Source organism: Nannospalax galili, unplaced genomic scaffold, assembly GCF_000622305.1.
Source record: "Nannospalax galili isolate Female #2095 unplaced genomic scaffold, S.galili_v1.0 scaffold917, whole genome shotgun sequence".
Lineage (NCBI taxonomy): Eukaryota > Metazoa > Chordata > Mammalia > Rodentia > Spalacidae > Nannospalax > Nannospalax galili.
Window position 1 is genome coordinate 1,779,277 of NW_008340972.1, and position 27,625 is coordinate 1,806,901.

At 40.0% G+C, this 27,625-nt stretch overlaps 1 protein-coding gene across 1 annotated transcript in view; it reads left to right on the forward strand.

Moving 5' to 3' along the window:
- Nucleotides 1-27,625, forward strand: part of Sox5 (SRY-box transcription factor 5) — a 446,577-nt gene that overhangs the window by 359,747 nt on the left and 59,205 nt on the right. Inside the window, exon 10 of the mRNA XM_017798952.2 lies at nucleotides 15,561-15,707. Coding sequence (XP_017654441.2) covers nucleotides 15,561-15,707 — 147 coding nt within the window. The remainder of the gene's footprint in view (nucleotides 1-15,560; nucleotides 15,708-27,625) is intronic.

Here is a 27,625-nt window from a genome sequence, read left to right on the forward strand (position 1 = left end):
GGGTTTGAATCTTTTCATTCTCTGAGGTCTCTACCATTGAGTTACAGCCCCAGACCCTCAGTTATATACTCTTGAGAATGACTTCGGTGGTTTCAAAATCACCATTCATTATTATTGAGACTGATAACTATGTATGAGTTCCCAGTCACACTTGTCGTAAGATATATACATTATCAGATAGAGAAATACCAGACAGTGCTAGATGTCGATAATGGAAGAATAAATACTTACAAGTCTTCCTGAAGGGAAGAATTAATATCTCTTCGTGATTGTTGTGCTGCAGTTTGTCATAACTGTCGAAGGCAGTGCTGACACATCGTAAACGCCCAGCACGTGTCTACTGAATGAATCAAACTTAAGGCGGGAGTACAGAAGTTAAAATGGTTGTTTCTCTTAGAGACACATGCCCCTGTGTAGTAGAAAGCAACTTGTTGAGATCCAGAAAGCAAATCAAAATGAAAACACATGGCGATACAAGATGCTGTTGAAGTATATATTTGTATTGTAATTCTTTAAGTTGTATGTGCTCTGAGGAGTGCAAATGACTCATTTTTCCTATAGTCTTTTTCAAGTGTTATAGAAAAACTAAGACTGGTAAACATGAATGGAGACAAGGAATACAGCTTTATATTGTGAGATTCTTAGTGCAAACTATATGGGGGAGAACAAGAATTTAAATAAGAATGAGATGCAGATCGTGTAAAATTATGTACCCATATTTATCATACAATTTAGTTTAAATCAAATTTAAAGTAATAAATGTTAAACCAGCTTGGGCATGGTAGTGCACGCCTTTAATCCCAGGATTCTAAAGGCAGATGCAGGCAAACCTTAGTGAGTTCTAGGCTAGCCTTATCTACATAGTGAATTCCAGGCCAGCTGGGGCTATATAGAGGGTCCTGTCTCAAACAACCAAAAAAGAAAAAGTTAGACCAGCTAAAAGAAGGCTAGAAGTGAACCCACCCTTCCCATTACGTTCTCCCAGCCACATCTAGGTGGTTCTTATAGAACCTAAGTATAATTCTGCTGTTCCCTTTCTCAACCTGATGCAGCATCTCTGCCTGGGCAGATGTCTCCTCCCTTGGAGACTCTGGCCTCACCTGCGCTGAGGGCCTCTCCTGCTTTCCCCCATCACCAGCATCTTCTGCCAGTGCTTTGCCTACTTTACATATATGCATAGAATTAGACCAGCTCACCCTGCTGACTTCCACGTCTTCATAGACCCAGGACATCTCCTGGTCTGAAGGCCCGTGACGTCTCAGATACTCCTCTGTCAGAGGTATTTATCATGCATCATTGCGTTTCTTATTTGTCATTATTTCACTGAGAATTTTCCTGTTCCATGGAAAATCTATGGGCGTGAAAGGACTGGAAATCTGGATGCTTAATAAATCGCCTCAATGAATAAGAAAAGACAGAGTAACCCACACTGTTATTTTCATTACACTTTTTACATTTTTACAATTCATTAGAAAATGCTTGAAGCATTTGTTTTAAAAGAGGTTGAAAGAACAGCAAGCTAAACATTTTTGCTGGCATGAGAAAGTGGTAGATGGGGGATGTGACGCTCAGGACAAGTTTCTCTTGGGCATCTTTCCCTTCTTTCCTGTCCTAGGTCATCAATTCTGTGCTTGTTATCAGTAGAACTCAATCCCCTCAGTAGCCCTGTCTAAATTCTCCTTTCCTGTTCTAATTTTATGTCTCAAAACACAGACGACTGTATTCAGGTGGCTAAGAAAATGGCTCAAAATTCACAGTCGAGAGCACTGTGTAAAATGAAGCTAACCTCAACTTTGTCTCTTACCTACCTAACGTTAGACAACTAAATTTTACATTGTTAGGGTCTCAGTTTCTTCTTCCATGGGCTAAGAAAAATGTGTGTTTCCTGAGTTTGTATGAAATTTAGATTCCCTTATCTTAGAGTGGCTGCTCAAGGAGCCAGGACTAACATGCGATAATTTTATTGGTTAAAGGTTTATAAAAGGGAAAAAAGAGAGAAGAAAAAGCAAAGGCAGTCCCACAGAGGAAACTTTACTATTGTTTTCTACATCCCATATGTGGTGTTATTTTCTACATCACATGTCTGTGCTCACAGAGAAAGATAACCACAGCTACAGTGATGTTAACAGCGTTTTTCCTCTTCAGGGAATTCCATAACCAGTGATTCCAGAAGTCTTCAACCTTGAAAGGTTTCCCCTGGTTTTGCAAACTGTCAATATTCATTGATATCTTGTGGGAGATGCCACTGGTTACTATGTGCTTGTTGTTGTTGTTGTTGTTGTTTTTTTTTTTACCACATTTGCAAGTTTATATGTGAGTTCTAGTTTGTGATTATTTCTTTGATGATGTTCCCTTAGCCCTCTGGTAGGGAAGTAGGGAATTTCCCCTCTATCCCCCACAACGGAGGGAGATGCATCTCACCCTCGGAGCTGAATGCTCTCAAGAGCTCTTCTTCATGCTGTACTTGCCACATTGGCAACCTCACATTTCATTTTTGTGATTATTTCACTGGACACGTTTTTGTTCCTGTAAGATCTGTGGAGCTAAAGACCTGGTGTGGGGCGGGGAGTGGTGCGGGTAAATCATTTGAATGAGTAAAAGGCGGGAGAGATGGCTGACTGTTGAGAACATGCACTGCCCTTGAAGAGCATCCACCTTTAGTTCCCAGCACCTAATATGGCAGCTCACAATCTTCTGTAATTCCAGCTCTAGAGATCTGATGCCGTCTTCTGATTTCTGTAGGCGCTCGATTCACGGGCATTATTTTCCTGCGCAGACACACATATGCACATAATTAAACTTTTAAATAAAAAATGGGTAGTAATACATTATTTTGGGGGTTTTTGTTTTGTTTTTGCTTGATTTTCTAATGTATATTTTTATTGAATTTTTGAGCATTTCAAACAATACGTAAGAGATCCCAAGAATTCCACCAGAAAACTGCTAGAAATTATCAGTACATTCAGCAAAGTGGCAGTTACAAAATCAATTTACAATCAGCAGCCTTTCTATATACCAATAACAAGCAATCAGGGAAGGCACTCATTAGCTTGGTTTTTTTGAGACAAGGCCTCCCTGTAGCTCCAGCTGACCGGGAGCTCTCTATGTAGACCAGGTTAGCCTTGGACCTGCCTGGTATGATCAGCTACATCCTGAAATTTGAAAATTACATCCTGTAATTTTCCCAGAGGAACAGTGCTCCTCATAGCATAAGTTCATTTAATGATACATAGTAGGAAGTTGATGCTGCTGCTTACTGAGATGCTGATGCTGCTTGTGTGATATTTAAGAAGCTCTTGAAGCTCTGTGAACCTTCATCCCCCACAATGGGCCTACACAGTTGCTATGGTGATTCATGATGTCACGGCAAAATTACCAGCAAAGAGACTGGTACTTAATAATCATCTCAAAGTCATGGTTCTTACACTTCCTGTCTCCTCCATGTACCAGGCATTTTGAAGCATCCAGTAAACAGGATATCTGCAAGTGGGTACATATTGACAATATATAAAATGATATCCAGTCTGATTTAATAAGAAGAGACAATCAGGTTCTTGTTGCATTGAGTTACAATGACATTTCCAATCATTTGACTCCTTTGTCGCCCTATAGTCTACATTTGCCTCCAGAGTCAGACATGCCACAGTTTTCTTACATAATGTTATGAATTTAGTAGCTACGTATTTTTCTTTTCTCCTAGTGAGAAAACATTGCTTTCTGTTGATAAGAGGAGTTTCAGCACGATTTCTCCCCAAACTAAACTAAAGATGAAGGACCATCACTGATACGTAGAGATCTGAAGAGCCTCTTACCCAGTGTTGTCCCTACCTAGCCAAATGGAGATGTATTTACTGGTTTGCGACCTCAGGAATCAACACAGAGTGCAGAGTGCGTACTTGTCTTTGCTCAGTAATGAAGAGCAAGTCTGGAGTGGCATAAAAAGGGTCAGTGGGACAGGTCATGCATCATACTGGGAGGCAGATGTTAGAACATATTACAATGGGTTATGTGCAGAAATTGAAGACGGCTCCTGGAGTAGAGCACTGGAGAGGGAGGGGAATGGAGGCCACCGGGAGATGTTTCCTAGCATGGATCCTGCAAAAATTTATCTAGTGCTTTAAGGAACCGCTTCAATTATAAAAGTCAAACGTTTCATTTTTTCCTAGCTGTTCCAGATTTATTAGTGCCTGATAAAGTGAAGAAAGCCATTAAACAGGCAGTACATTTGAAGTACTTATTTATAAGCTTCATTGCCTTTGGAGAGAGAAGCAGGAGAGCACTCTACCTGTGACAAAGGTCATATGGCTTAAGGAAGTTCAAAGGCACCTTTAATTTTTAGCAGGATGCTGTCTTCACATCCACACACCTCTCTAACCTTCCGTGATGGTCCCATCAACTAGCACAGCTCGTACAAATTGGATAGAATAACAAAAGTTGTCTATGAGTTACAAACATTCACTGCTGCGACCTACTTGAGTAATATTAGGTATAGCTTCTGTACATGAATTTGCAATTGTTATTTTTTCTTTTGTACGACATGGTTTTACTGTGTGCGTCTAGTTGCTGCGAACTTCTGATCCTCCTGCTTCAGCTTCTTAAGTGCTAGCACAGATTCATAATAGCTTTGTAACAGTAACACTACACCATGGCCAGATAAAATCACAAGTTTCATATCCCAGCTTTTCCAAGACATACCATTTTTAAATATTTTATTTATTATTTTTATTGTGTGTGTGTGAGTGTATCGCCTGCATGTGTGTGAGTGCACCCGTGTCGTGCAATGCCACAGAGGTCAGAAGAGGGCTTCGGATTCCTCTGGAACTGGACTTAAGGATGGTTCGTTGCTGCCATGTGGGTGCTGAGAATTGAACCCGGGTCCTCTGCAAGAGTAGTCAGTGCTCTTAACAGCTGAGCTCAGTGTCATCACAGAGATATAGTTCAAAGCACTAGTCCCTTACTATTTCACACCTATTGGGATAATTATCATTTGAAAGATACCTAAAGGGCTGAAGAGATGGCTCAGCTTTTAAGTGCACTGCCTGCTCTCGCAGAGGCACAGATTCAGTTCCTAGCACCAACACAGCGGCTCACAACTACCCAGAACCCCAGCTCCAGGATTCCAGCTCCTCCTTCTGGCCTTCCCAGTCACCTGCACTCAAGTGGTGCATCTACGTACATACAGGTATAACATTCATGCACATAAAATATAAAAAAAAATCCTTAAAAAAAAAGAGATAGTACCATGTACTGATGAGAATTTAAAGCAACTGAACTTTCAGACATTGAAACAGAAATGCAAAATAACTCGGTCACTGTGAAAAACTTGGCGGTGTCTTTAAAAGTAAACATGAACTGGCTTGTATGACTCATTATTTATTACTAAGCAAATCCAATATTAGAAACCGGGTAGCCAAGAGTGATGAATAAACACCAAGAATTGTACTGGAATGTTCATGGCAGGACTATTCATAACAGCCTAAAATTGAGAAAAAATAAGCAAGAGTCCATCAACAGGCCGAGCGGATAAACAAATATATTACATTGTGATTTATCTAGCGAAGGACTAAATGACTCAGCGGTACAGGACTACCGACATACACTGACCATGCGGAAATGCCAAAATCATCGCACCAAATGAAAAAAGTCAGGTCTGCCTGTCTTTAATTTCTCCTTGCTTTTTGGTGACTGCCAAATACATTGATTTCACAGCTGGCTTAGCTTGGGGGATATGTTCTTTTATTTTAAAAACAACAGAAAATCTCTCTTGAAACAAGTTTATTCTGTTGTATACAGAAATTTCTTAGCTGTTTATGAACCTATCTTGTTGCTTACGTTGAAATTCAATTCGGAGCTCTTATGTGGTTTACGTGTGATGCCTTGTGCCTGGAATATCCTTTCATTCTGACTTCATAGTGCATGTCAATGAAGAGTCAATGGTAGTGGGATGGTGTGGCCGTAGTCATGTCAGATCCTGGCCATTCTAAATATGAGGCCACTCCAGTGGTCCTGGCTTTGGATCTGGGGATGAGAGCAGATGGGTACAGGCAGCCCCAATCCTGTTCTTCCAAAGCCAGTGATGGTTTCCCTTTTTTGTCAACGTGACTGGATTGAGAGATGCCTAGAGAATTAGAGATACTCGCTCTGGCTGTGTCTGTGAGGCAATTCCAGAAGTGATTAGGACTTGAGAGTTCTGAGCTCATCAGTGGATAAATCCCTTGATAGTAAATTTCACGCACCCAGGGCTCAGGGATCATTGTGGAAAGGGGGAGGGGAGGCAGAAAGATTGTAAGACCCAGGGAAGGAGGTGCATGATTATATGGAAATAGAGTCTTACAGGATCCTGGGACCCTGCTCACATGAATTTACAGCAATGATGACAGCATGCACAAAACCCATGCAAACTCAATCATACAAAAACCCAGCAGAGAACTGGGGAAATGGGGAGAGGCCCCCAGTCAGCTGATGATTGCTCTGTGAGGAAGGGTTGGTCTTCAAAGGAGTGACTCTAAATAGGCTGACTAGACCCCAGTGGATGAACTTGTGCTGAGGGATGTTTGGGGACACTAACTTGTCTCGTCTCGATAGGCCTTAACATAAACGATAGAATGCATGGAATCCGTTGGGGAGGCTGTGGGAGGGTGCCGATGGGAAAGAGAGTATAAGCGTCACTAAGGTGCTGTACAAAATGCACAAAAGTTCAATAAAAAGTTTACAAGAAAGATAACAGCATTATTGAGAATTGGTAAAATGTAGGAGGCAGGGCCTAGTTTGAGGAAATAGTGTACTGGGGTTTTGGTTGGGAGTCACATCTAATGCTGGCCCCTCCCTATATCTTCCTTTGCTCCCTGTTTCCTGTTCACGGTGGAGTGAACCAGTTTCCCTGCTACAAGTTCCCACCTGCTTTGATGCTCTGCCCAAGCGCGTGGGTCGAGCAGCCCTAAACCAACTCCTCTGAAATCATGAGCCAAAGAAATCTGTTCCCCTTAAGTTCCTTTGTCGGGTATATTTTCACACCAACTCTAAAGGTAACTAATATAATGCAGGATTTTATTATTTTTATTTTATGTGTATGAGTGTATTGCCTGTATGTAGGTAGGTGCACCTGTGTCATGCAATGTCCGTGGTCTGTGGAGGTCAGAAGAGGGTGTCAGATCCCCTGAAACTGGAGTTATAAATGGTTGTAGCTGCCATATGGTGCTTGGAATCAAACCTGGGTCCTCTGTAAGCGCAGTCAGTGCTCTTAACCACTGAGTCATCTCTCCAGCCCAGTACAGGATATTTTAACATGGAGTTGCAAGGACATTAAGAATTCTAAATTTAGAGTGTGTGTATGTGTGTGTGTGTGTGTGTGTGTGTGTGTGTGTCTGTGTGTGTCTGTGTGGCAAAATTGTACAATATAAACTTAAATTGTTCAATCTGTATAATTCAGTGTCCATAGGTATGTTTTCTTTTCACTGTAGCCATCACTACAGTCCTTCTCCAAAGCTTGTTCAATCTCTAGCTGAATCTCCATGTCCACTAAACAGAAAGTTCCCTCCATCTCTGAAGCCCTGGAACCCCCCATTCTACCTTCTGTCTTGATAAGCTGGACCTCTCTAAGCACTTTTTATAAGTGGCACCATACGCTTTCTCTTCCTTTTCAAGAGATTGATTTGCTTGGCAGACCTCATGATCCGCAAGGTGTATACAAGTCGCAGCACGTGGCAGAATCTCCTGGCTTACTAAGGCTGAGTGGCATTCCATTCTACACAAATGTCACATTTTGTTTACCATTCACCCTCCGAGACATTTTTGGGTCATTTCCAATATTGGGCTATTGACACTAATTTTGTTTAGGACATGGATGTATAAATATGTTTTAAAAAATCCTGCAATTGGTAGAACTTATAGGTATAATTACTGGGTTATGGACTAATTCTGTGTTTAATCTCTCAGGGAACTGTTATTCTGTATATTTGGAAGGCATACTCGATATTCCCACCAGCAATGTGCAGGGTTCCAGCTCCACACATGCTTCCCAACAATTTACTGTATTTAGTTCTGTTTTTTTTTTTTTTAAGATTTATCTCTGTGTGTGTGTGTGTGTGTGTGTGTGTGTGTGTGTGTGTTTGTGTGGATGTGGACACATGTGCAGGTGCCAGCAGCAGAGGCTGGAAGAGGGTCTCAGATCTCTCAGAGCTGAAGTTACATATGGTTATGAGCCAACTCTATGGGTGCTGGGAAGTGAAGCTGGGTCCTGTGGAAGAGTAACAAACACTTGTCCTCTGAGCGATCTCTGTAGCCACTTATTTTCTGGATTTGAAAGAGACCTTCCAATGTCTGTAAGGTGGTATCTCACAAGCTTTTAAGTTTGTTAGAATGGGAGAGTGGAACGTAACATTTTATTAGCCAGTTGTATAGAGAGATATAGAAATCAGAAATTTTTATCCATTTGGAACGTTGTTCTCAACTTACACAGCTGCATATGTTGCTTTACATACAATATATTTGAATAGCATTAAAACAGAAACACTGATAGTGTTAAGGAAAGTCCATGTGTAAACTGAGGTTGCTCTGGTAATTTTCTGAGTGAAACATTATGAACAATAATGTGAGAAGCACATTTATTCGCTTTGAAGCATGCTGATATGTTTTGAAAGATTTTCCCCAGTACATTAGTTCCTCTTTAAACTCCACATTTAAGTTACATTAAGAAGCAGAAATTAAGCCATAAAGATAACACTTATGGAGCCTTGAAATTGCTTTCTGATTTTCCCCTGCACAATGCCATTTTCTGTCCCTCCCTTTAAAAATGGGAAAAGGAAAGAAAAAAACTAAACATTTTCTCCCTTGCACATTTCATACATCTTTTCAGGTTTTTACTTCAATTTAAAAGCTATATATTCAGAAATAATACATTAAAATAATAATAGATGATAATAGCATCATTGAAACTTTATTTCTAAATATATGAAATATATGTGAAATGTTAATGTGTATCAACTATATATCTTTACACACATACATGTGCACACAGCAGTTTTTAACAACCCAAATCTTCCATTTCTTTATGCGCATTTGACCGGGAGACAGTATTAGAAATAGGGTAGCTCTATAATAATTCTTTTTGAAAAATTAATTCTATATATTTGCTAATGTGAGATTTAAAAATTAGTGCTTTTTACTTTTGAGTGGTGACTTTGTTGATCATCAAGGACCATAAAGGGTAACAACTTCATTTTTACATCTGTTGATTGCCAAGGACTGTGAAGGGTGACGACTTTACCCTTACATCTGTCGGAAGCCTTAGGGAGACTTCAACAACTTCCTTGCTCTCATTTGAATAAATATTACAGTTAAAAATTTCATTTATATTCAGTTTAACATTACCTCCTTTCATCTTTTGAGTATTGGTGATTGGGAATAGATTTCATCCAGAGAACAGAATTCTTCTTTTAAAAATACTTATAAAGTGTCTGGAGAGATGGTTCAGTGGTTAAAAGTGCACGTTTTTCTCGTAGAGGACCTGAGTTCAATTCTCAGCATCTACATCTGGTGGCTCATAACCCCCTGTAAATTCAGTGCCAGGGGATCTGACACCCTCTTCAGGTTTCTGCAGGCACATGTACTAACACATGCACAAACCCACACCCAGACATGCCCAGACACACACCCCCAGACACCCGGACACACACACACACACACACACACACACACACACACACACACACTCATTCACTTAAAAATAAATCTTAAAAGATACAGCTCCATTTATCAGAATCTCTTCACTAGCTGTGCTGTCTCAGGCTCCCCATCATCTGATGACTGTAAAAGTTTACAAACAACCGTTAGGAGCTGCCGTGCTTTCTCACATAGCAGTTAAAGAAGCCATAGTTGTTATCCATAATAGTGATACTTTTTTCCCTTTTAAAATGCTTTTTGTACTCAGTCTTCCTACGTGGTGTGATGTTAAAGTTGGAAAGCAAATAGAGAGGTGAAAGACACTGAAAGAAAGATAGAGCAGGTCAGTGGGCAGAGCTTGCTCTGCTCCCTCCTCAGGAGAGAGTCATGCCTTCCATCATCTAACCCATGCCTGAAGTACAGGGTGATAGTTGTAACAAATCGTGACTTGTATTTATGGATCCTGGGAAGCTCTCTGGGTCATCTCTGTCTCCATGCCCTTCATCCAGATGGTCTACAAGTATAAAAGGGAGATGTGTCAGCTACTAGTGGAGATTAAAGATCTAGCCATCCCACCAATGTATATGCTGAATATATATAGATAGCCAAAGGAAATGAAGTCAGCTTACCAAAAACATTTTAACTCCAGTGTTCATACATAAATAGTCAATATATGGAATCGACCAAATGTTAATCACCTGATACATGCATAAAATTATATGTATAATGAAGATTTTTTCTAATATATGTGCAAATATATATGTATATATATAATATACACATACAATGAAGCATTATTTAACCTTAAAAGTAAAGGAAATGGGGGCTGGAGAGCCCCCACTAACAACTGTAACTTCCCCGAGTCTTGATTTTATAAATGTAATATGTAATTATTTGTCACACATTTCCCTTTGTGTATAAAGTCAATATATATCTGTGAAAGAGGGCCAAAACATTTAATTCTTCTCTGAAAAAAAATAACTCATTCGTTTAGAGAAGTTATCTTGTAATCCTGCATTGCAACAGGTAAAATGCTAGACCAGTCATCGTGGACTTCCTCCAAAGTGCAAACACCCTCTTCCTAGGCCTCCTTTTTCTCCTTTCTCCCTCCTCTCCCTCCCCTCCCTCCTCTCCCTCCTCTCTTCACCCCCATTCATCCTCCTCTTCATCTCATCTTCCTCCTCCTTTTCCTATTACAGTACTGAGAACTGAACCTAGGACTGTCCACATACTAGTCAAGCTTAGGAAACATCTTTTTGTTGTTGTTTTTGTTTGGATTTTGTTTTTTGAGACAGAGTCTCCCTGTAGCCCCAACTGGCCTGGACCACACTATGTAGACCAGGCTGGCCTTGATCTCAGATCTCACAGAGATCCACCAGCCTCTTCTTCTCAGGTTTGGGATTAAATACACACACCACCATGTCCTGCTTGGCACCATCTTTCCTATAACTTAGTGAACTATGTGCAGGTAGGCATGGTTTGGTGTCAGGTTGATAAATTATTTATAAGCATCTTTTTATACTGAATTCTTGTGGTTTGGTATTGGTTCAAAACTCAGACCCAGTAGGTGACAAAAAACAGATGTTTTAACCTGTAGTAATTAACTATGCTTTTTGGGTGTAAAATGATAGAACTGTATTTAGACAATCTGACTTTTCCTCCACAGTTGTATATAATTATTTAAAATCTTTTCATGAAGAGACTCACTTTACATAGACATGTTAAGTATTTCTCAGTGCTAGGAATGCTGGTACCCCACAAAATAGCAGCCAATTGAAATTCTAGGTTGGCTGATCACAGGCATTGGAGAGATGGGAAAATCTTACTGCTTCTCCCAAATAGAGTACTTTCTCCAAATTGCTAAAAACACAGATTCTTCCATTGGCCACCAGCCTGGTGTCTAACTGCCATCTGGAATATTTGGATTCTAAACCTTAGGCTCTGACAAAAATATCTATCACGATTGGCGGCCTCAAACTGTTCACTGACCAGTACACTCCCTGAGGGCAGGCTTATGATCACTCTTCACGGCTGTCAGAAAAGACCAAGGGAAAGTCCAAGGGAACGAGGGCTCAGAGAAACTGCATAGGATGGTATCTTTGATTATTTATGAACACAGATCTCTAGTGCATATTTAATACGTATGGAATGGCAGTACCCACTGTATGTGAAGGAAAACAAAATTCTGGAAAAAACAGCATTTTTGCTCTTTGAGAAAAAGGCTCATCACTGACATTGATCAAATTCACATTCCTTCATTTCAATATTTTTGAGCTCACTGTGGTATGAATTTCATTTTTCTCTTGTAAATTTTTACATTATAATATCGGGTCAAAGTTACTATGATCAAACTTATCACTGCTAAACTCTGAGAACCCATGGCTGATAGTCCCACCCTATTTTTTCTAGTTAATCATACCACATCGTCATCCCATGGCTTGTCTTCAGGATGAAACATCTTGCCTGTATTTCAGGAACTTCCTTAGGAAAGCTGAGTCTGGGAGCCACCGCTGCTCTGCTCCTCAGTCTATGCACAGCTTAGGTCACTGACATCACTGTCACCACTGTCCCCATCGTCGTAGAGTCCCTGTTCATCAAGGAGCTCCTCCCTACCTCAGTTCGGTTCTTTATATTACATACCTCTACCTTGTAGAATAGAAATCTGGTTTGCATTTTCCTCTACACAGTAGCAGGTAGAATAAATTACGTCACGATAATTGCATATAGAGACAGATATATTTTTCTAAACGTCAGAAACAAGCTGGGAGGCAGTAAACGTAAGAAGCTGAACCTGAAAGGTCTCTCACCTCACTGGTTTAACAATATTTGATGTTTTAGCTTTACAGAATAACTTGACTCTTCTCTTGAAACTAATGCTAGGAATTTTTATGATCACTAAAACTCCCACAACTTGGCGGAACATAAAAAAACAATATTACTGAAAACATTAACTTCCTCCCATTCCTTGCTCTCGTTCTGCCTCCAACAGGGGGTGATTTTTTTTAAAGGAAACAGTCACATAAGATTGGTTGCAATCTGCTCACTGATGACCTTGGGTCTTCTGGTATACATGAGTCTCTCTCTCTCTCTCTCTCTCTCTCTCTCTCTCTCTCTCTCTCTCTCTCTCTCTCTCTCTCTCTCTCTCTCTCTCTCTCTCTCTCTCTCTCTCTCTCTCTCTCTCTCTCTCTCTCTCTCTCTCTCTCTCTCTCTCTCTCTCTCTCTCTCTCTCTCTCTCTCTCTCTCTCTCCACACACAGCTCTAATCTTGTCTCAAGTTGCTCTACAACTCATACTTTTGTTTACTTAATATTTTTAGTTCCTTCAAGGACCACTGTTTCTTCTTATGGTGGAACAGCCCAAAAACCTTTGGCAAAAGGAGAGCTGAGTTCTAACTCCAGCTATAAATCATCTGACTTTGGGCAACTTTTCCAATTTGAGTTCAAGAGCACGTCTTTGGATAATTCAGGCTCAGTAAACCTCAGTTCTATCTGTGATACAGTAAAATAACTGCTTTCATCTGGTCCAGGAAAAAATGTGCATTTCTCTGTTATTTCAGGGATGCAGTACCTCCAACCTGCAAACATAATAAAATATTTGAGAATATTTGTCATTTTAATTTTAAATGTAGGTCTTGTAATCCTTTGGAAGTTGTGAATGTGCCGTAATGACCAATAATCACTGCATCACCTTTTAAAAAACCTTTTAAACTATTTTATTTGTTATTTTTATTTTGTATGTATGAGTGTATTGCCTGCATGGATGCAAGTGCACCTGTGCCATACAATGCCCGCGGAGGTCAGAAGAGAGCATCGGATCCCCTGGAACTGGAGTTCTGGATGGTTGTTAGCCACCATGTAGGTGCTGGGAATCTAACCCAGGTTCTCTTCAAGAGCAGTCAGTGCTCTTAACTGTTGATCCATCTCTCCAGCCCCCTGTATAATGTTTTATAAGTAATTTATCAAGCTATTTAAGTATCTAAACACCAGCCATAGTACTTAGAAGAGATCTTTTAAATATAATATAATTCCTTAAAGAGAGTTAAATTTTAAATAATGGGTTTATTTTCACTTTTTTTTTTCTGCCTACAGATGTCTAAATATCCCATGTCATTTCAGGGTATACTAAATCCAAAATATGTATTAATAAGCTACTAACAACAACCAATGAAATTCTCTTCAAGGGGAGGGGCGCAGTTCACAGTGCCATATAAAATTTATAGAATATATTATTATATAGTTAGATTGTGAAAAATCTAAGTATTTTTCAAATTCAGGATTGGTTCATATATTCTACTGGGCCACTTTTAGTTTGCAAAGCCATGTCCTTAGGACAGATTTATGTTATGAATGACTTCACAAAAGTTCAGAATGATGACAGGGAAAACAACTTTTTAGATCACAGGAAATAATATACCAGTTTTCTTCATATCGTAACCATGGGAAATTCATCAGTTCTGATTTTTTTAAAACAGCAGTAAACTCCCAAGTCTTCGTAAATGAAGCAAATTATCCTTTTTGTCTTTCTGTAACCCAAGACTCAGGAATTAAATCATATTTTTCCAATGGACTGAAATAATGAATGATGTCATTATTCCAACACATAAAAATTTTACAGGGACAGTCCTTATTGATCATCTAAATGTGCTTCCCTAGTGTGATTCACATTTGCTCTGGAATTTTCTTATATTACTTTGCATATGAATAAGCTACAGTCCTTGTCAATAATTTAAATTTCCTGTTTCTAGTTATAGTATTGGACACTGAATGCAATATATGTGTTTCCATGTGAATATTTGCTGTATTTGGTTTTTGGATTTCATTTATACTGGAACCCCATTTACCAGAATTGGTTGTCTGTCCCAGACAATGTTTCTTTTGAAATTGTTCTTTCTGGAAAATAAATCAAGATAGTCCAGAAAACTATTTCACAGTCCTTCTCCTTAGGAATTTCCCTTCCTTAGAATCAGTACAGATGTTCAGGGTTGCACAATGAAGGCTCTCCGTGGAATCTCAAGACAAGTGCAGAATAGGAAACTGGGACATGTGCACACATATATTGTCAAAGTTAATGGATGCCTTCTTATCCACGTTGTTAAAAATTATGTAATATTGCATGGAGATAAAATGCATGTTACTCTTAATGGTCAATGTCAATTGTTTGAAAATGAAGCACTCTTCTCGTTGTCTGATGCCATCTCCCTAGAAAAGTGAAACTGCCCTTTCAGTTCATGAACGACTAGTGATAGCAGCTTCTCAGTTATTTCATAGAATTAAATGACAGTTTAGTGGGAGAGTGTGTTTTAGACTGTCTTCTTTTAATCTTTAATCCTCAGATTAATCTGAGGCTTGACCATTTAGATCATGAAGTGGACTGACCTTATGACAAGCAACCAGTTAACTTTTATCAATGCATTGGTTCTACCTGGGTCGACCACATATCGGTCTTCCAGGGTTCTGCTCCTTTTGGAAAAAAATGTTACAGGTGCTCAGTTTGGTAAGTCAAAGAGCTGATGGATAAACAGATTGCCCCAATGTAGACAATAGAATTACTGTGTGAGGAGCTGGTGCTTTTATAGCACACAATCGAAAATGTTAGAAAGGTAGCCCTTGACCTAATAATATGAAATACTTGCTTCCCTGGGCATTGGTAACAAGGGATATGATGTCTGCATTTGTTTTGTGTCCCTGAACATACCAATGTCAAGATCCTTTATATGTGGTATCTGTCATTTCTCCCCTGAGAAGTAAGCTGTTAAACTGAGGTGACAGCCTCTTCCTTTACATATCTCCGGGCATAACCCAGAATACCCACAGGAAACATGCCACATGTGAATATGGGTACTTTCCGAAGAGTGCGTTTATTTTATTGGTGATAGTCTGTCTCTGTCTTTTTGTTCTATAGCAGTTATATGCTGCCCAGCTAGCGGCAATGCAGGTCTCTCCAGCAGGGAAGCTCCCAGGCATCCCCCAAGGCAACCTCTGTGCTGCGGTCTCTCCTACCAGCATCCACACAGACAAGAGCACAAACAGCCCACCACCCAAAAGCAAGGTACCTTTTCAAGAAGCTAATCTGTCTTTCCACTTAGGCTTTTACTGTTCAATCAGTGCTATTTACTGGTTTGCTTATTTCGTTATAATACAACGTGATTGACATAGCGATTAATCAGATGAGTGTCCTTTAGCTAACGAGCTTCTAGTTTTAGAACTAGAAGTTCCAGAAGCAGTCAAGCAGCCAGCCATCCTTTATATTCCAAAATAATAACAATAGATTTCTTGAAGACATGTGCACATACAGTGCATTGGATGTTATTAGGAAGAAAAGATTAGATTCAGCATAGAATGAGAGTTTGCCAAGGAAAAAGCAATAGAAATAGAAATGAAGTACAAGTAGGCTTGGGACATATGGAGTGTTTCTTTAAAAATATCAATAACTGGTATAACGTGGTATGGTATGGTTGCAATTTTAGATATGCCATCCATCCACTGCGATTACCATGCAAAGAAATAAAGATAATAACAGCACTTTAAGACGAGGAACTTTTCTGGCTTCAGAGCTATGGAAACATTTCCTCAGAATACTAGTGAGAACGGGGAGATTAAATGGTGTGTGTCTCATAGAGACAAGCAGAGCAACTTGTATGAAATGGTTCTGTATCTGATGAGACTTGATGTGCACGCTGTTGTAGGGCTGTATGAGGCTTTCTGTGAAATTAATAAGAAGAATAACCATAAAACAGGTTTGCTGTGGTTATTCAGAAAAATAACTGCAAATATTTGACTACAGTAGGGAATATTAAGCAGAAAAGCGACAGAGCTAATTTTTCCATCAAATACATTTTTTTTGAATTATCTAAATATTTGCTTTTCTTTTTCGTTCCGTGTGGGAATGTCTTAGGCATGTTGGGGTAAAGTAACCATGGTTATGTGAAAGAAACACACAGAGGAAGATGAGAAAATATTGAAAGGGGAAAAATAAACAATTTTGAACATAGTCTCTCTAGTATACCAGCATGTGGTTCAGAACAGTTATAGAACTCCAGAAAGCGAACTGGGGAGTAGGCAGCGTATCATCAATGAGGGAAAATCCCTGCAGCTTCTGTCTTCCCAGAACAGCCAAGGCAAGGCCTTCTCCAGATTGCTGGGTGAGGTATGCATGTGTGCAGATGCTTTCCTGGACAAAGAGTTGGAAGGATGAAGCATCAGAAATACATCATTTACTTACATAGTATTATTATATTATTATGCTTGGTAGACCTTGTATGTCCTGGTTTAATATCTAAGGCTTTCTTTATAATCCAGCTACATGTAAGTTTTTTAAAACTCAGTGATAATTATACATTTATGGAATAAAGCTTAATTTTAAAGCAGGGATATTTGGGGGGATGCATGGACCAAGAGTTTTAATGTACTACATGTACGCACTGACCTTGAGCAAAACAAAAACACACAGCAGTACAGACTTTATCATAGGTCTCTCTGTGAGGTGGGACTCTGTCTTTTTTTCCTGGACATATCGGCATCATTTCACATCATAATCCACATGGATGCTTTACGTTAGGATCTTTCATTTTAGGGTTTTAGGATATATAGTTCAATTTTACGTGATTTGATTTGTTTTCCTTACCACTGGTTGATAGTACTATATCATCCACATCTCAGTCAGATCACTCATACAGTCAGGAAGTTTTTAACGCCAGACAGCTTCTTCCATTCTGACTTGTGTTCAGTCTTCATCCATCTGTCTATCCACTTACATGTTAACTGACTGCTGCAATGATCCTTCCTCGTGTCAGCAAAGCAAAGGCAGAAGTCAGGTCAGTGAGGGTTTGTTTCCTTGTGACCAGAAAACTTCTTAGTGAGCTACATGGTTCTAGAGACTCATGGGACCCTACAACTTCAGTTATGTGGAAATGTTAAATTTCCACCACATCATGTAGTTTTACATGCCCCCCTTTAGTTCATAACAGTAAAAAAGTAGATGGTGTTCCAAATACCATGATTTGTGTAATTTCAAAATATATTCTAGTTTGTCTTTGAAGCACAATTACTTCTTAAAAGTTATCATTCATAAATATTCTGTCTCATGTAGTTTAAGGAAACAATAGATGTTTTGTTGATTTATTTCAGCAGAAAAATTCAGTGATTTAAAAAGAGCCATACTACTAAGTGTCCAAGTTGTGTTCTATTGCTGTGATAAAACACCCTGTCACAACCAAATTGGGAAGAAAAGGGATTATTTCACTTATACATACTTATCACAGATCATCACTGAGAGAAGTCAGGGCAAAAACTCAGGGCAGGAACCTGGAGGCAGGAACACAGACCATGGAAGAATGCAGCTTACTGGCTGCTCCTCTGGCCTGTGCTCAGCCTGCTTTCTTATACAACCCAGGATCACCTGTCCAGTGGTGGTCCCACCCACAGTGGACTGGGCCCTCCCACATCACTCAACAATCCAAAAAAAACCCAAAACCGTCTTACAAGGCAATCCCATCAAGGAAATCCCCACCTGAGGTTCCCACGTCCCAGGTGTATCAAGTTGATAACAGAAGTTTTCCAGCACATCACCTTAATAAAGAATGCAGCGCTCCCCAAACTGTACTAAAGAGTAAATGCAAAGGGCCCATTACGGTACATGAAGTTACTTCCTTTAGCCTAGAACTTGATATTTGTACATAGTAGCACATTGAACATTTTGACTTCCTGGAACTATTCCATTCAGGTATAAGAGCTGTCATTTAATATCATCGTTCTGCTTTTAAAGAATCAGCTATGAGTGTCTTGGGGGCATTTTCTGGGCATCTTACTGTCAGTTTTCATATTTACCCTTAAGTAGAATTATTTATTTTAAGGGCTCTGTGTTTGGGGCATATAACAATGTAGCATAAATGGAATGGATGGTTTATGGCACATACACGTCTTCTATTTGGAGCAGTGGGAGTCACAGGTCAAATTCAGGTGATGATGGACAGGGATCTGATGGACAGCTGCCTAAAATGAAGCATGTGTTCTGAGTTTCACCCCTGCCCCTCCTTCTGGGCCTGCTCTTGCCTCTGACTCTGAACTCCAGAGAAGGACACAAGCAAAACTTATTTGCAATTTGCAAAAAGGAAAAAAAAAAATGGAAGGGGGAATCAGAAGGAGGGGGCTCCAAAAGACTGTAAAATTGTACAGCATGAGTCCTCTGATGCATGCTGTTTTCAATCTGCTGTGTGCCAGTTGGACGCTCGGGGAGTGTGTGCGCTCGAGAGAAAGGATAATACCGAGAAGTGATAGAGTGACTGTGACCTCCAAGCTCAGCTTGGAAATCCAAGACATTGATTTCACTTAGCATTCCTGCTGAGAACTCTGACGGAGTTCAGTTGTAATAAAAGAACAAGATTCTGTTCTAATGGTAATGGCCTATGACAGACATATCACTTTGTCTGTCCTCGGCACCAGAGACAGCAGAATTGGAGAAAGGTCACCTGACCTGCCTGGGGTGTTGTACAAGTGCTGCACTGAGCTTTGAACTGCCACCTAGGGATGTAATTATTTATAATATTAAATGATAAAGAAACCTTTAGAGGACTCACAGTGGATGGCCAAACACTGCACAAGGGAATTACTTTCCATAAATGTGAAAATGCTGAAGGAAATTTGGTCTGTATAAAATCTCCATTCTAGAATACTGACATGCCCTCATTGTGACTGTTTATGAACTGTGCTCAGGAATGCCTGGTATAGTACCAGTGTGGATATTTTAAGGCTTCTGCTTTATCTAATCTGCCAAAGACAGTGTAGCAGAGGATTAAGACCAGGGGCAGATTTCAACTTGTTTTTTAGCACTTGCAATCATTCTAAACACACGCACTCTTCCCTCGCTAGCCGGCTCTTCAAGTCTTCCTGGCGCACAGTTATTTCATTGACCAGTGATCACAAACACATTCATTCTCTTCAGAGACCCTTTCAGCTTCCGTGTGTCCTTAGAGTTTATTTTACGGTTCAATGTTGGCAAATAACAATGGATAAAAGTATGAAATCTCGAACTTTTCTAGAAGAGATACTATTTAACGGAGTTTCAGTGATTCCGCCTTCATATGTGAAAGAATGTTTAACATTCTGTCGCATGATATTGGAATTTGCATCTTGCTTTGAATTTGCTTGCATGCCTTAACAAATGTTGGAAGTTTGTTTACAGTCTGGATTTTGCCTCAGACTAGACTGATAGAGGCTGTGTTCAGCCTCTCCCTTGATAGCACCAGGCGTTTATGTCAGTTCCTTTCTGTAAATTCTGCTGAGTCATTTTAAAATCCTGGACACTGAGCTACCAGCTGATCTTCTGGTATATTTGCTTTCCTAGAATAAATTACTTAAGAAGATAATAGAACCAATGTCATTCTTATAATAGAAGAATACACAGTATTTCATACGTAACTCACACCATTCTTTGTTATGATTTGCACTTCCATTTCATGCTAGCAAGGGGCCCTTATCCATATCAGGTGTGCTAAACTTCAGAGATTCACATTTTAAGTGACATTTTCCATCATAAAAGTAGGCACCTCTTGGGGAAATCCAAGGGCCACTTGTACATGTTACTAAACTTCTCTCAGTATTTGATAGAAACTTACATATTGCCATCAGCCACCAAGAACAGTTAGTTTATAAAGCTGATAACAGCAGAGAATTCCTGGATGCTTTTCTTTTAACCTCACAGTGACCCTTGTCACATCCCCCCTAACTGTCATGTCTCCATCAATGGCAAGAACACATAAATTGTCCAAATCAATTTTTTGGTTCTTTTTCAAATCCTTCTAGCAGTGATGTTCCCATTTTGCTCAGTCATAGCACCCGGCAGGTCGAGGGACGGGAATGTCTCTCTGTGAAGCCAGAAATGGCACTGACCAGACATAATCAGATTCTCTCTGCCTCTAACATCTTTGTAAGTATCACTTCAAATTTAAAACCAAGAGCCAGAACTTTGCTACCATCGGATCCATTCTCACAGACACAGAAATGAAGTCATCTTTCTGGACTTGATGACCTTGTGCTTGCGTTGATAGTGTCAGAGTGCCAGTGACTTCTGTTAAGCACCTATTTTTTTTTTTTTTTCTGTAACGGTACCAATCACATAGTTTGAAGCTATCAAGTAAACGTAGCCACCCATAAACTGATCCACAGGAAGGAATTTTGCAGTTTAACACTATGAGTCACAGGCTGGCGTTCACATACAAGATTATTTAGTGATCCTCTGGGAGAAAGACAGTAGAGGAGCACAAATGTTCATCTTCATCAAAGACTAGTTATGGCACGTTTGGAAAATGAAGGCATTTTGAGTAACTTAAGACAGTGTTTTATAATGCCAAGTGGGGGGGGGATACAAAAGTACATATATCATATATAGTCTAATTGTAGCCAAGTCCAACCAGCAGTAACACACGCCACCCAGGCTTGGTGTTCTTATTTTGTTTTCTGTTGGTGGTGGTAGATTTTGTTTGTTTATTTGCTGTCTTTTTTTCTTTTGTGTTTTGATTGTTGAAACAGGGTCTCGAATAGCCCAGATTGGCTTCACACTTGCTATGTAGCCCAAACTGGCTTTGAACTCCTGATCCTCCTGCTTTCCCATCCCAAGTGCTGGGATTGGCATCATCAAACCCTTTTTTCATTTGTTTTTTTATTTTTGGTTATTTTAAAGTTCATCGTTTTTACTGCTATAACAGAAACATCCTCTAAAGATACAGCACAAGACGAGGAGCTGGTAGGGCCACCACAGGAGCGTTTCCATTGTGAAGCATTCAGAACATCTGGTCAGCATAATTACAACCAGTATTACTAGTTTCCATATCTGATCTGGCTATGGAGTAGTAGCAGTTTCTAGAAGTGTTACACCAGTATGTATAAGACCTCAGAATACTTCCCAGAATCCTGCTGTTCATCGTATTCATGGTTTGCCAGGTCAAGATCTCAAAGCCTTCAGAACTACATGGCTGCTGTATCTTTGAGTCATTCAGTATGCTGAAATAGTCTTCATAGATCAGGACCTGTGACTAACAATACTGTACAGCAGCGTCAAATAGCACCACGGATCCATCTTCAAATTGTTGGGCCTGATCCTTTTGCAGATCCAATGTCTTCCCCAACTTCATACCAGAAAGAGATCTCAGCTTCTGTTAATTAAAACTCCACCTAGTCCTGTGTGTTACACACTTTCTGGCAAATCATTTAAACACAAGAATCTCCCCAGCACCTGATGCTGCAGAACTATACCATTCTATAGATACCTTGTCTGTGACAGGACTATTCTGTGAGCCTTTGAAATGTTTGTGTCTGTGTCATGCTTAAGAGATACATTCACTTCCGAAGTGTGGCCCCGTAGAGCTGAGCTGTAAATGTGACCGTTATCATCATCACTTCCTGGGTGGGACAGATTTACAATGGATTATGACATTATCACCCTGTGATTTTAAATAAAATGGTTTCTTTTTGTAGTCCCTTGTTACCCAACTGAAGCATGTCAAATGAAGTGTTATCAACAGACCCCCTGTGAGGAGCCCCCCCTTTCATCTGTGTTCAGTGGAAGGGAATCTCCCCGCAGCTTGGCACTTATCCACAGGATTGCTTTGCTCCGTGGTCATAAATGTCCAAATAGATCATTTCGCAGTATATTTCTCGGAGCTTGAAAAAGGGCAGGGCTCATATTTGTGGTATAAAAGCAACACAAATTATAAAAGATAGACAGACTAGTTACAATCTCAGCATTAAATAAAATGCAAAGTATCCAGGAGGGATAGAAGTAATGTCTTTGGCTCCCACTGACCTGGGCTGTGTTTCTCAGTACTCTGTTTCTGTTTAGACAGGATCTAGTCTCAAACACAGCATGGCGAAGCATGCCAAGGCTCTTTAATAATGGAAACCATAGGGAAGAGCCGTTACTGAGCATGTGCTGACCTAGGAATCTCCACATAGCAATATTTTATTAGTGAAAGGTTGCCCTGTACAGCAGGTTCAACACAAAGGAGATTCTCAGTCTGAAAAGCTATATGTTTAAAGTATTTGAAGGTAAAAACCCATGCAGTTAAAGCCTAAATCACTTAGGAGAGCAAAGATAGAACTCTGTAAATGGGCACCCTCAAGGAATAGCACAACTAGGACACGCAGCCGTGACCCTGGCAGAGAACAGGCCCAAAAAGCATGCTTATCTGTAGTCTTCCTTTGAGAAACTCAATTATAATTTTGTCAACATAAAACATTCTTCAAGACAGTTGAAATCCTTTTACATCCTCAACAATTGATCAGGCCCCTCATTAGAGCCATGCTAATTGACCCCTTTCCAACATGACCCTCATCACCTGTGCGCATAGATGCTGTTTGACTAGAAAAATAAGGTGTGAAAATTTCAGATCTGAAAACTCTTCATCCGTTTAAGTGTGTGCTGCTTTACTCATTCTCTTTCATAGACTCTAGTTGTGTTTCTCACAGACGTGTGCCCATGTATAAATTTCTTAATCAAATCGGCAGTCAACTAATGCCTTGTTTAGGTTACTGGAAAATAGTGTGCATGTATATGTATTTGTTTGATTTTTATCTGAACATATTTCTGGAAAGAACAAAGATTACTATTAATATTTTATATGTTCCAAACAGAGAGGAAAATGAAATTAATATAGTTATTGAATGGAAATAGGTATGGGAGTCAAAACAATAGATATAACTTTGTAAGTGAAAGGCAGACAGGTCCCAAATCCAAGTTTTCAGAAGTTTTAAGGCATTTGTGACACTTTATTTGAAGGATTAAGATTAAGTGAGAAGGTTTCCAAGAAGGTGTTCGGCCACACATACACTTAGGCCAGTTAGGAGGCTGTGTCCCCTCTGCCTGGATGACTGTGATGCTCGGAATCCACAACTCCATAAGGCAGAACTGTTTAATTCCGAGTAACTTTTATCACAGTTTTCCTATGTAGGATCCAGCCACCTGTTATTGGCTGATAATGATTTTATCATCTACTGAATGAAGAATCACAATTATAGTTTTTAATGCCTGGCCACTTTGTAAATGACCTGGAAATCCAAGGAAAATGAATTTAAAAAAAAAAAGAAGAAGAAGAAGAAGAAAGGTATTCACCACAGTAAGCAAGCAAACACATCATTCCGCCGACATCCTATGTGCGCAGTCTTGGGCCCAGACACCTTGCAGGGCTGGTTTGCACTCCTTACCTCTGTCCTTTCACTGGTCTTTGAAGGGCTGTCCCTTGTCAGTGTCCCCTGGCTCTCTGTGCCTACATCGACCACTCATTGACCCCACATTCATCAATTTATGCCCATCGTCAGCCATGTTTGGCTCCACACAGCAGCAGAGCATCTGCCAATAAAGCACTTTGTTCTCATAAGATATTGATGGAAAGAGACAAAGTATAAGCAATTAAACAAATCAATCTCTTCCTCTATGGTTATTGAAGAAAATAAAACATGGTCAGAGAGTCATGGGGAGGGGCGATGAGGTATTCTTAAACCAGTCAGTACGGGGTGCCACCAGTGGGAGAGACATCAGGAAGACACCTGCAAAGCTGTGGGAAAAATGTGCCTGGAGGACCAACCATGACGTCAACCCCATGTGTGGATAGTCCATTAATGCAGGGCTGGAGGAAAAGGCCAGAGAGGCTACCACGGAGAAAGTGAGAGGGAGAAACGAGAAAGACCCGATCAAATAGGCTAGTGGGTATTTTGGGGGAGATGTTTTTACTTTTAGTTTTTTGAGACAAGTTCTTACTGTATAGCCCTGGCTGGCCTGAACTTACCATGTAGACCAGACTGACCTTGAACTAGTAACGATCCTCCTGATCTCAGGAGTACTGAGACTATAGGCCTGTGCCACCTCTCCCAAGTGGGGAAGGATGTTGATTGACATTCTAAACACATTCCCTTTTGAAGAGCGATAATATGCATGCCCACAGACTTCACCAAACTGCCACAGCTATGCGGACATGGTTTTCCTTTCTTAGGGCAGTCATAGGAAAGTTTGTGCCATAGGCAAATTATTTTTTCCTTTAGGCTCCTAGGCCAATGAAAATATTTTAATCATCTCTGCAAGACTCCCTTTGGAACTCTCTGGACTACAAGCAGAAATGACCTCCATTGCCATCAGAGGGACAAGGTTATTTAATTTGACAGATATGTATTATTTGACAAATAATACATATTTGACAAACGCTGTGTCCATCAGAGTCCTGGGAGCTGAGAAAGTGTGGGCCATCTCTGAGGAAGTCCTGGCCGTCCCTGCAACCACATCACACAGTTGCCAGAGTGAAGAATGTGATCAGGGACCTCATACAAAGGGTAGCAAGTGTAGATTTATCCTCCATCCTGTTTTCTTTGGCCCAATTCACTTATTTTGCCAAGGCTCTTTCCATTGCCGATATTAAAAAAATGCAGTTGGTGCTATGATCGCCATCTCTCTGACGAAAATGACAGGAGGTAGTTGGAGACTAAAATTGTGACACTATCACTGTCAAAAAGTCACCATGAAAGAACTTAGTTGCTGGCCACATGTTGTGGTAAAATTCTTGGAGTACTAGCACTTGGTTGAGTCGGGAAGATCTTGAGTTCAAGGCCAGCCTCAGCCCTATAGTAAGACCCAGTCTCAGACAGAGCTAAGGATGTCTTCTGGGTAATTGAGTCCTTGACTACCAGGTACAAGCCCTGAGTCTGATTTCCAGCAGTAAAAAAAAAAAAAAAGAGAAAAAGAAAACTCTAATTGCTATATATTAGTGCTTACTAGAGGTTAGGAATTATTTTAAACAAATTAAGAAGTTTGCATAAGAAAACAGAATCTACTGTCTGATCAATTTGAGTTCTGCTTTTGATATGTCCATGTATGCTTCATTTTTACATTGAACTCAAACTTTCTAACCTAGTATGAATTCCACAGACAAACAAATCAACAGAATTTTAGCTATCCTTTTAAAAAAAGTCAGTGAGGGGCTGAGACATGGTTTCATGGTTAAAAGTGAGCACTGCACTTGGAGCAAACCCCTAATTCAGTTTCCAGCGCTCACATCCGGCAGCTCACATGGCCTGTGCTGCATCTCCAGGGGATCCAACACCTTGGACGCTGTGGACACTGCACTCATGGACACAAACCCTCACACGTGTATGCATGATTTAAAATAGTAAAAATATCTTAAAAATAAAAACTGAAAATATGCTACATTCTTAAAAAATAGGACAGGATGAGGATATTTATTCAATTATGAATAGGTTGTTTTCATCATGATGATAAGCATAAAAATCCCCGACACTGAGCATTTTCAGGAGACATATTGCTTCAAAATCTTCCTCCTATCTCAGTTCTGTTCAGTGTTCCTTCCCTCCCTTCTCCCTTCCTCACAAGCTTTTCTCAAAGCCACACTTCCCTATCATGTAGTAGGCAAGTCACTCCCCGAATCATATTCCCTTCGGCCTGGAGAAATGGCTCAGCCCTTAAATGGCTCAATTCTCTTGCAGAGGACTCAGGTTCAATTCCCAGGACTCACATGGCAGTTCATAACCATCCATTAGCTCCAGTTCCAGGGGACCCAATGCCCTCTTATGGCCTCTGTGAGCATTGCACATATGTGGTGTATTTACATATATGTAGGTAAAACACTGATACACATAAAATAAAAGTAAATGAAAAGAAATTTTTTTTAAAAAACACACATGATCTAAGACACTTCTATAAAGTTTCTATAAAATATCTATAGACAAAGTGGTAATTCTTGTGGTTAAAGAGCTCATGATATGAGTTCACTAGCCCCGTGCTTTCATAATGTCCTTAACCCTCCTTTCCTGTTACTGATAGTGAGTTTATATACAAAGATATATGTGTCTGTTTTAGTGTGTTATATTTCTACAAAGAAAGATTCTTTGATGATCTTTTTCAGATTGACTTTTAATTGCGGGTGTGTACATGCGAGAACAGGTGACTGAGGAGGCCAAAAGAGAGGGTTGGATCCCCTGGAGCTGGGGTTGTAGGGGAGTTGGGAGCTGACCCAGTACATGGGTACTGGGAACCAAACTGGGGTCTAGAAAAATAGTACATGAACTCAATCACCAAACCTCCTCTCTTGTCCCTAAACAGCCCTGTCTGTTCTACAGACATGACCTACAATGTGAAATTAACTGTGCAAAGTTCATTTAAGGAGATACAGAGTCGTAGTTTGAATTTTGAGACAGACTCTCACTTTTGTATAGCACTGGCTGTCCTCAAAGTCACAGAGATCTCTGGACTCCCTGACACTAGGATTCCGGCAGCAGCATTCTGCTCCACGCTAGGATTCCGGGCCACACCACCATACCCAATTTAGAAAGAGAGACTTTTTCATCCAGATCCTGTCGATGCAGTTCAAGAAAGTGAAGTTGACCATCATCCTTCTTTCCTTATCAGTACATATTAAATGGAACGACACAGGCATTCTTAATTATATATTTTAACAAAGACCGATGACATTGTGACTTGATTAGCATCACTGTAAAACAAAACAATCCCCACACACACACATGTCTTCAGCTGATCACACTGAATGGTACAAATCACATTAGCTGTGAATGTAAAATCTGATCAGTACGTTCAGAGGACTGTAAGTATGAAGTCCACATCTCATGCATCCTATGGTTTGAGATCCAGGATCAGAAGCCCTTGTGGAATACACAATAACTTCTTTAGCTTGTGGAAGTAGGGAATAATGTCTAATTTCTTCTTCTAGTTGAATATGTATTTGAAATTTTGTTTAGACCAAGGTAAAGACTTTGCCCCTTGAAATTTTAGCTATAGATAGATGATTGATAGATAGATAGATAGATAGATAGATAGATAGATAGATAGATAGATAGATGATAGGTAGATGATCAATAGACAGATGGATGATAGATAGATGGACAGACAGATGATAGATGATAGATAGATAGGTAGATAGATAGATAGATAGATGATAGATGATAGATAGATAG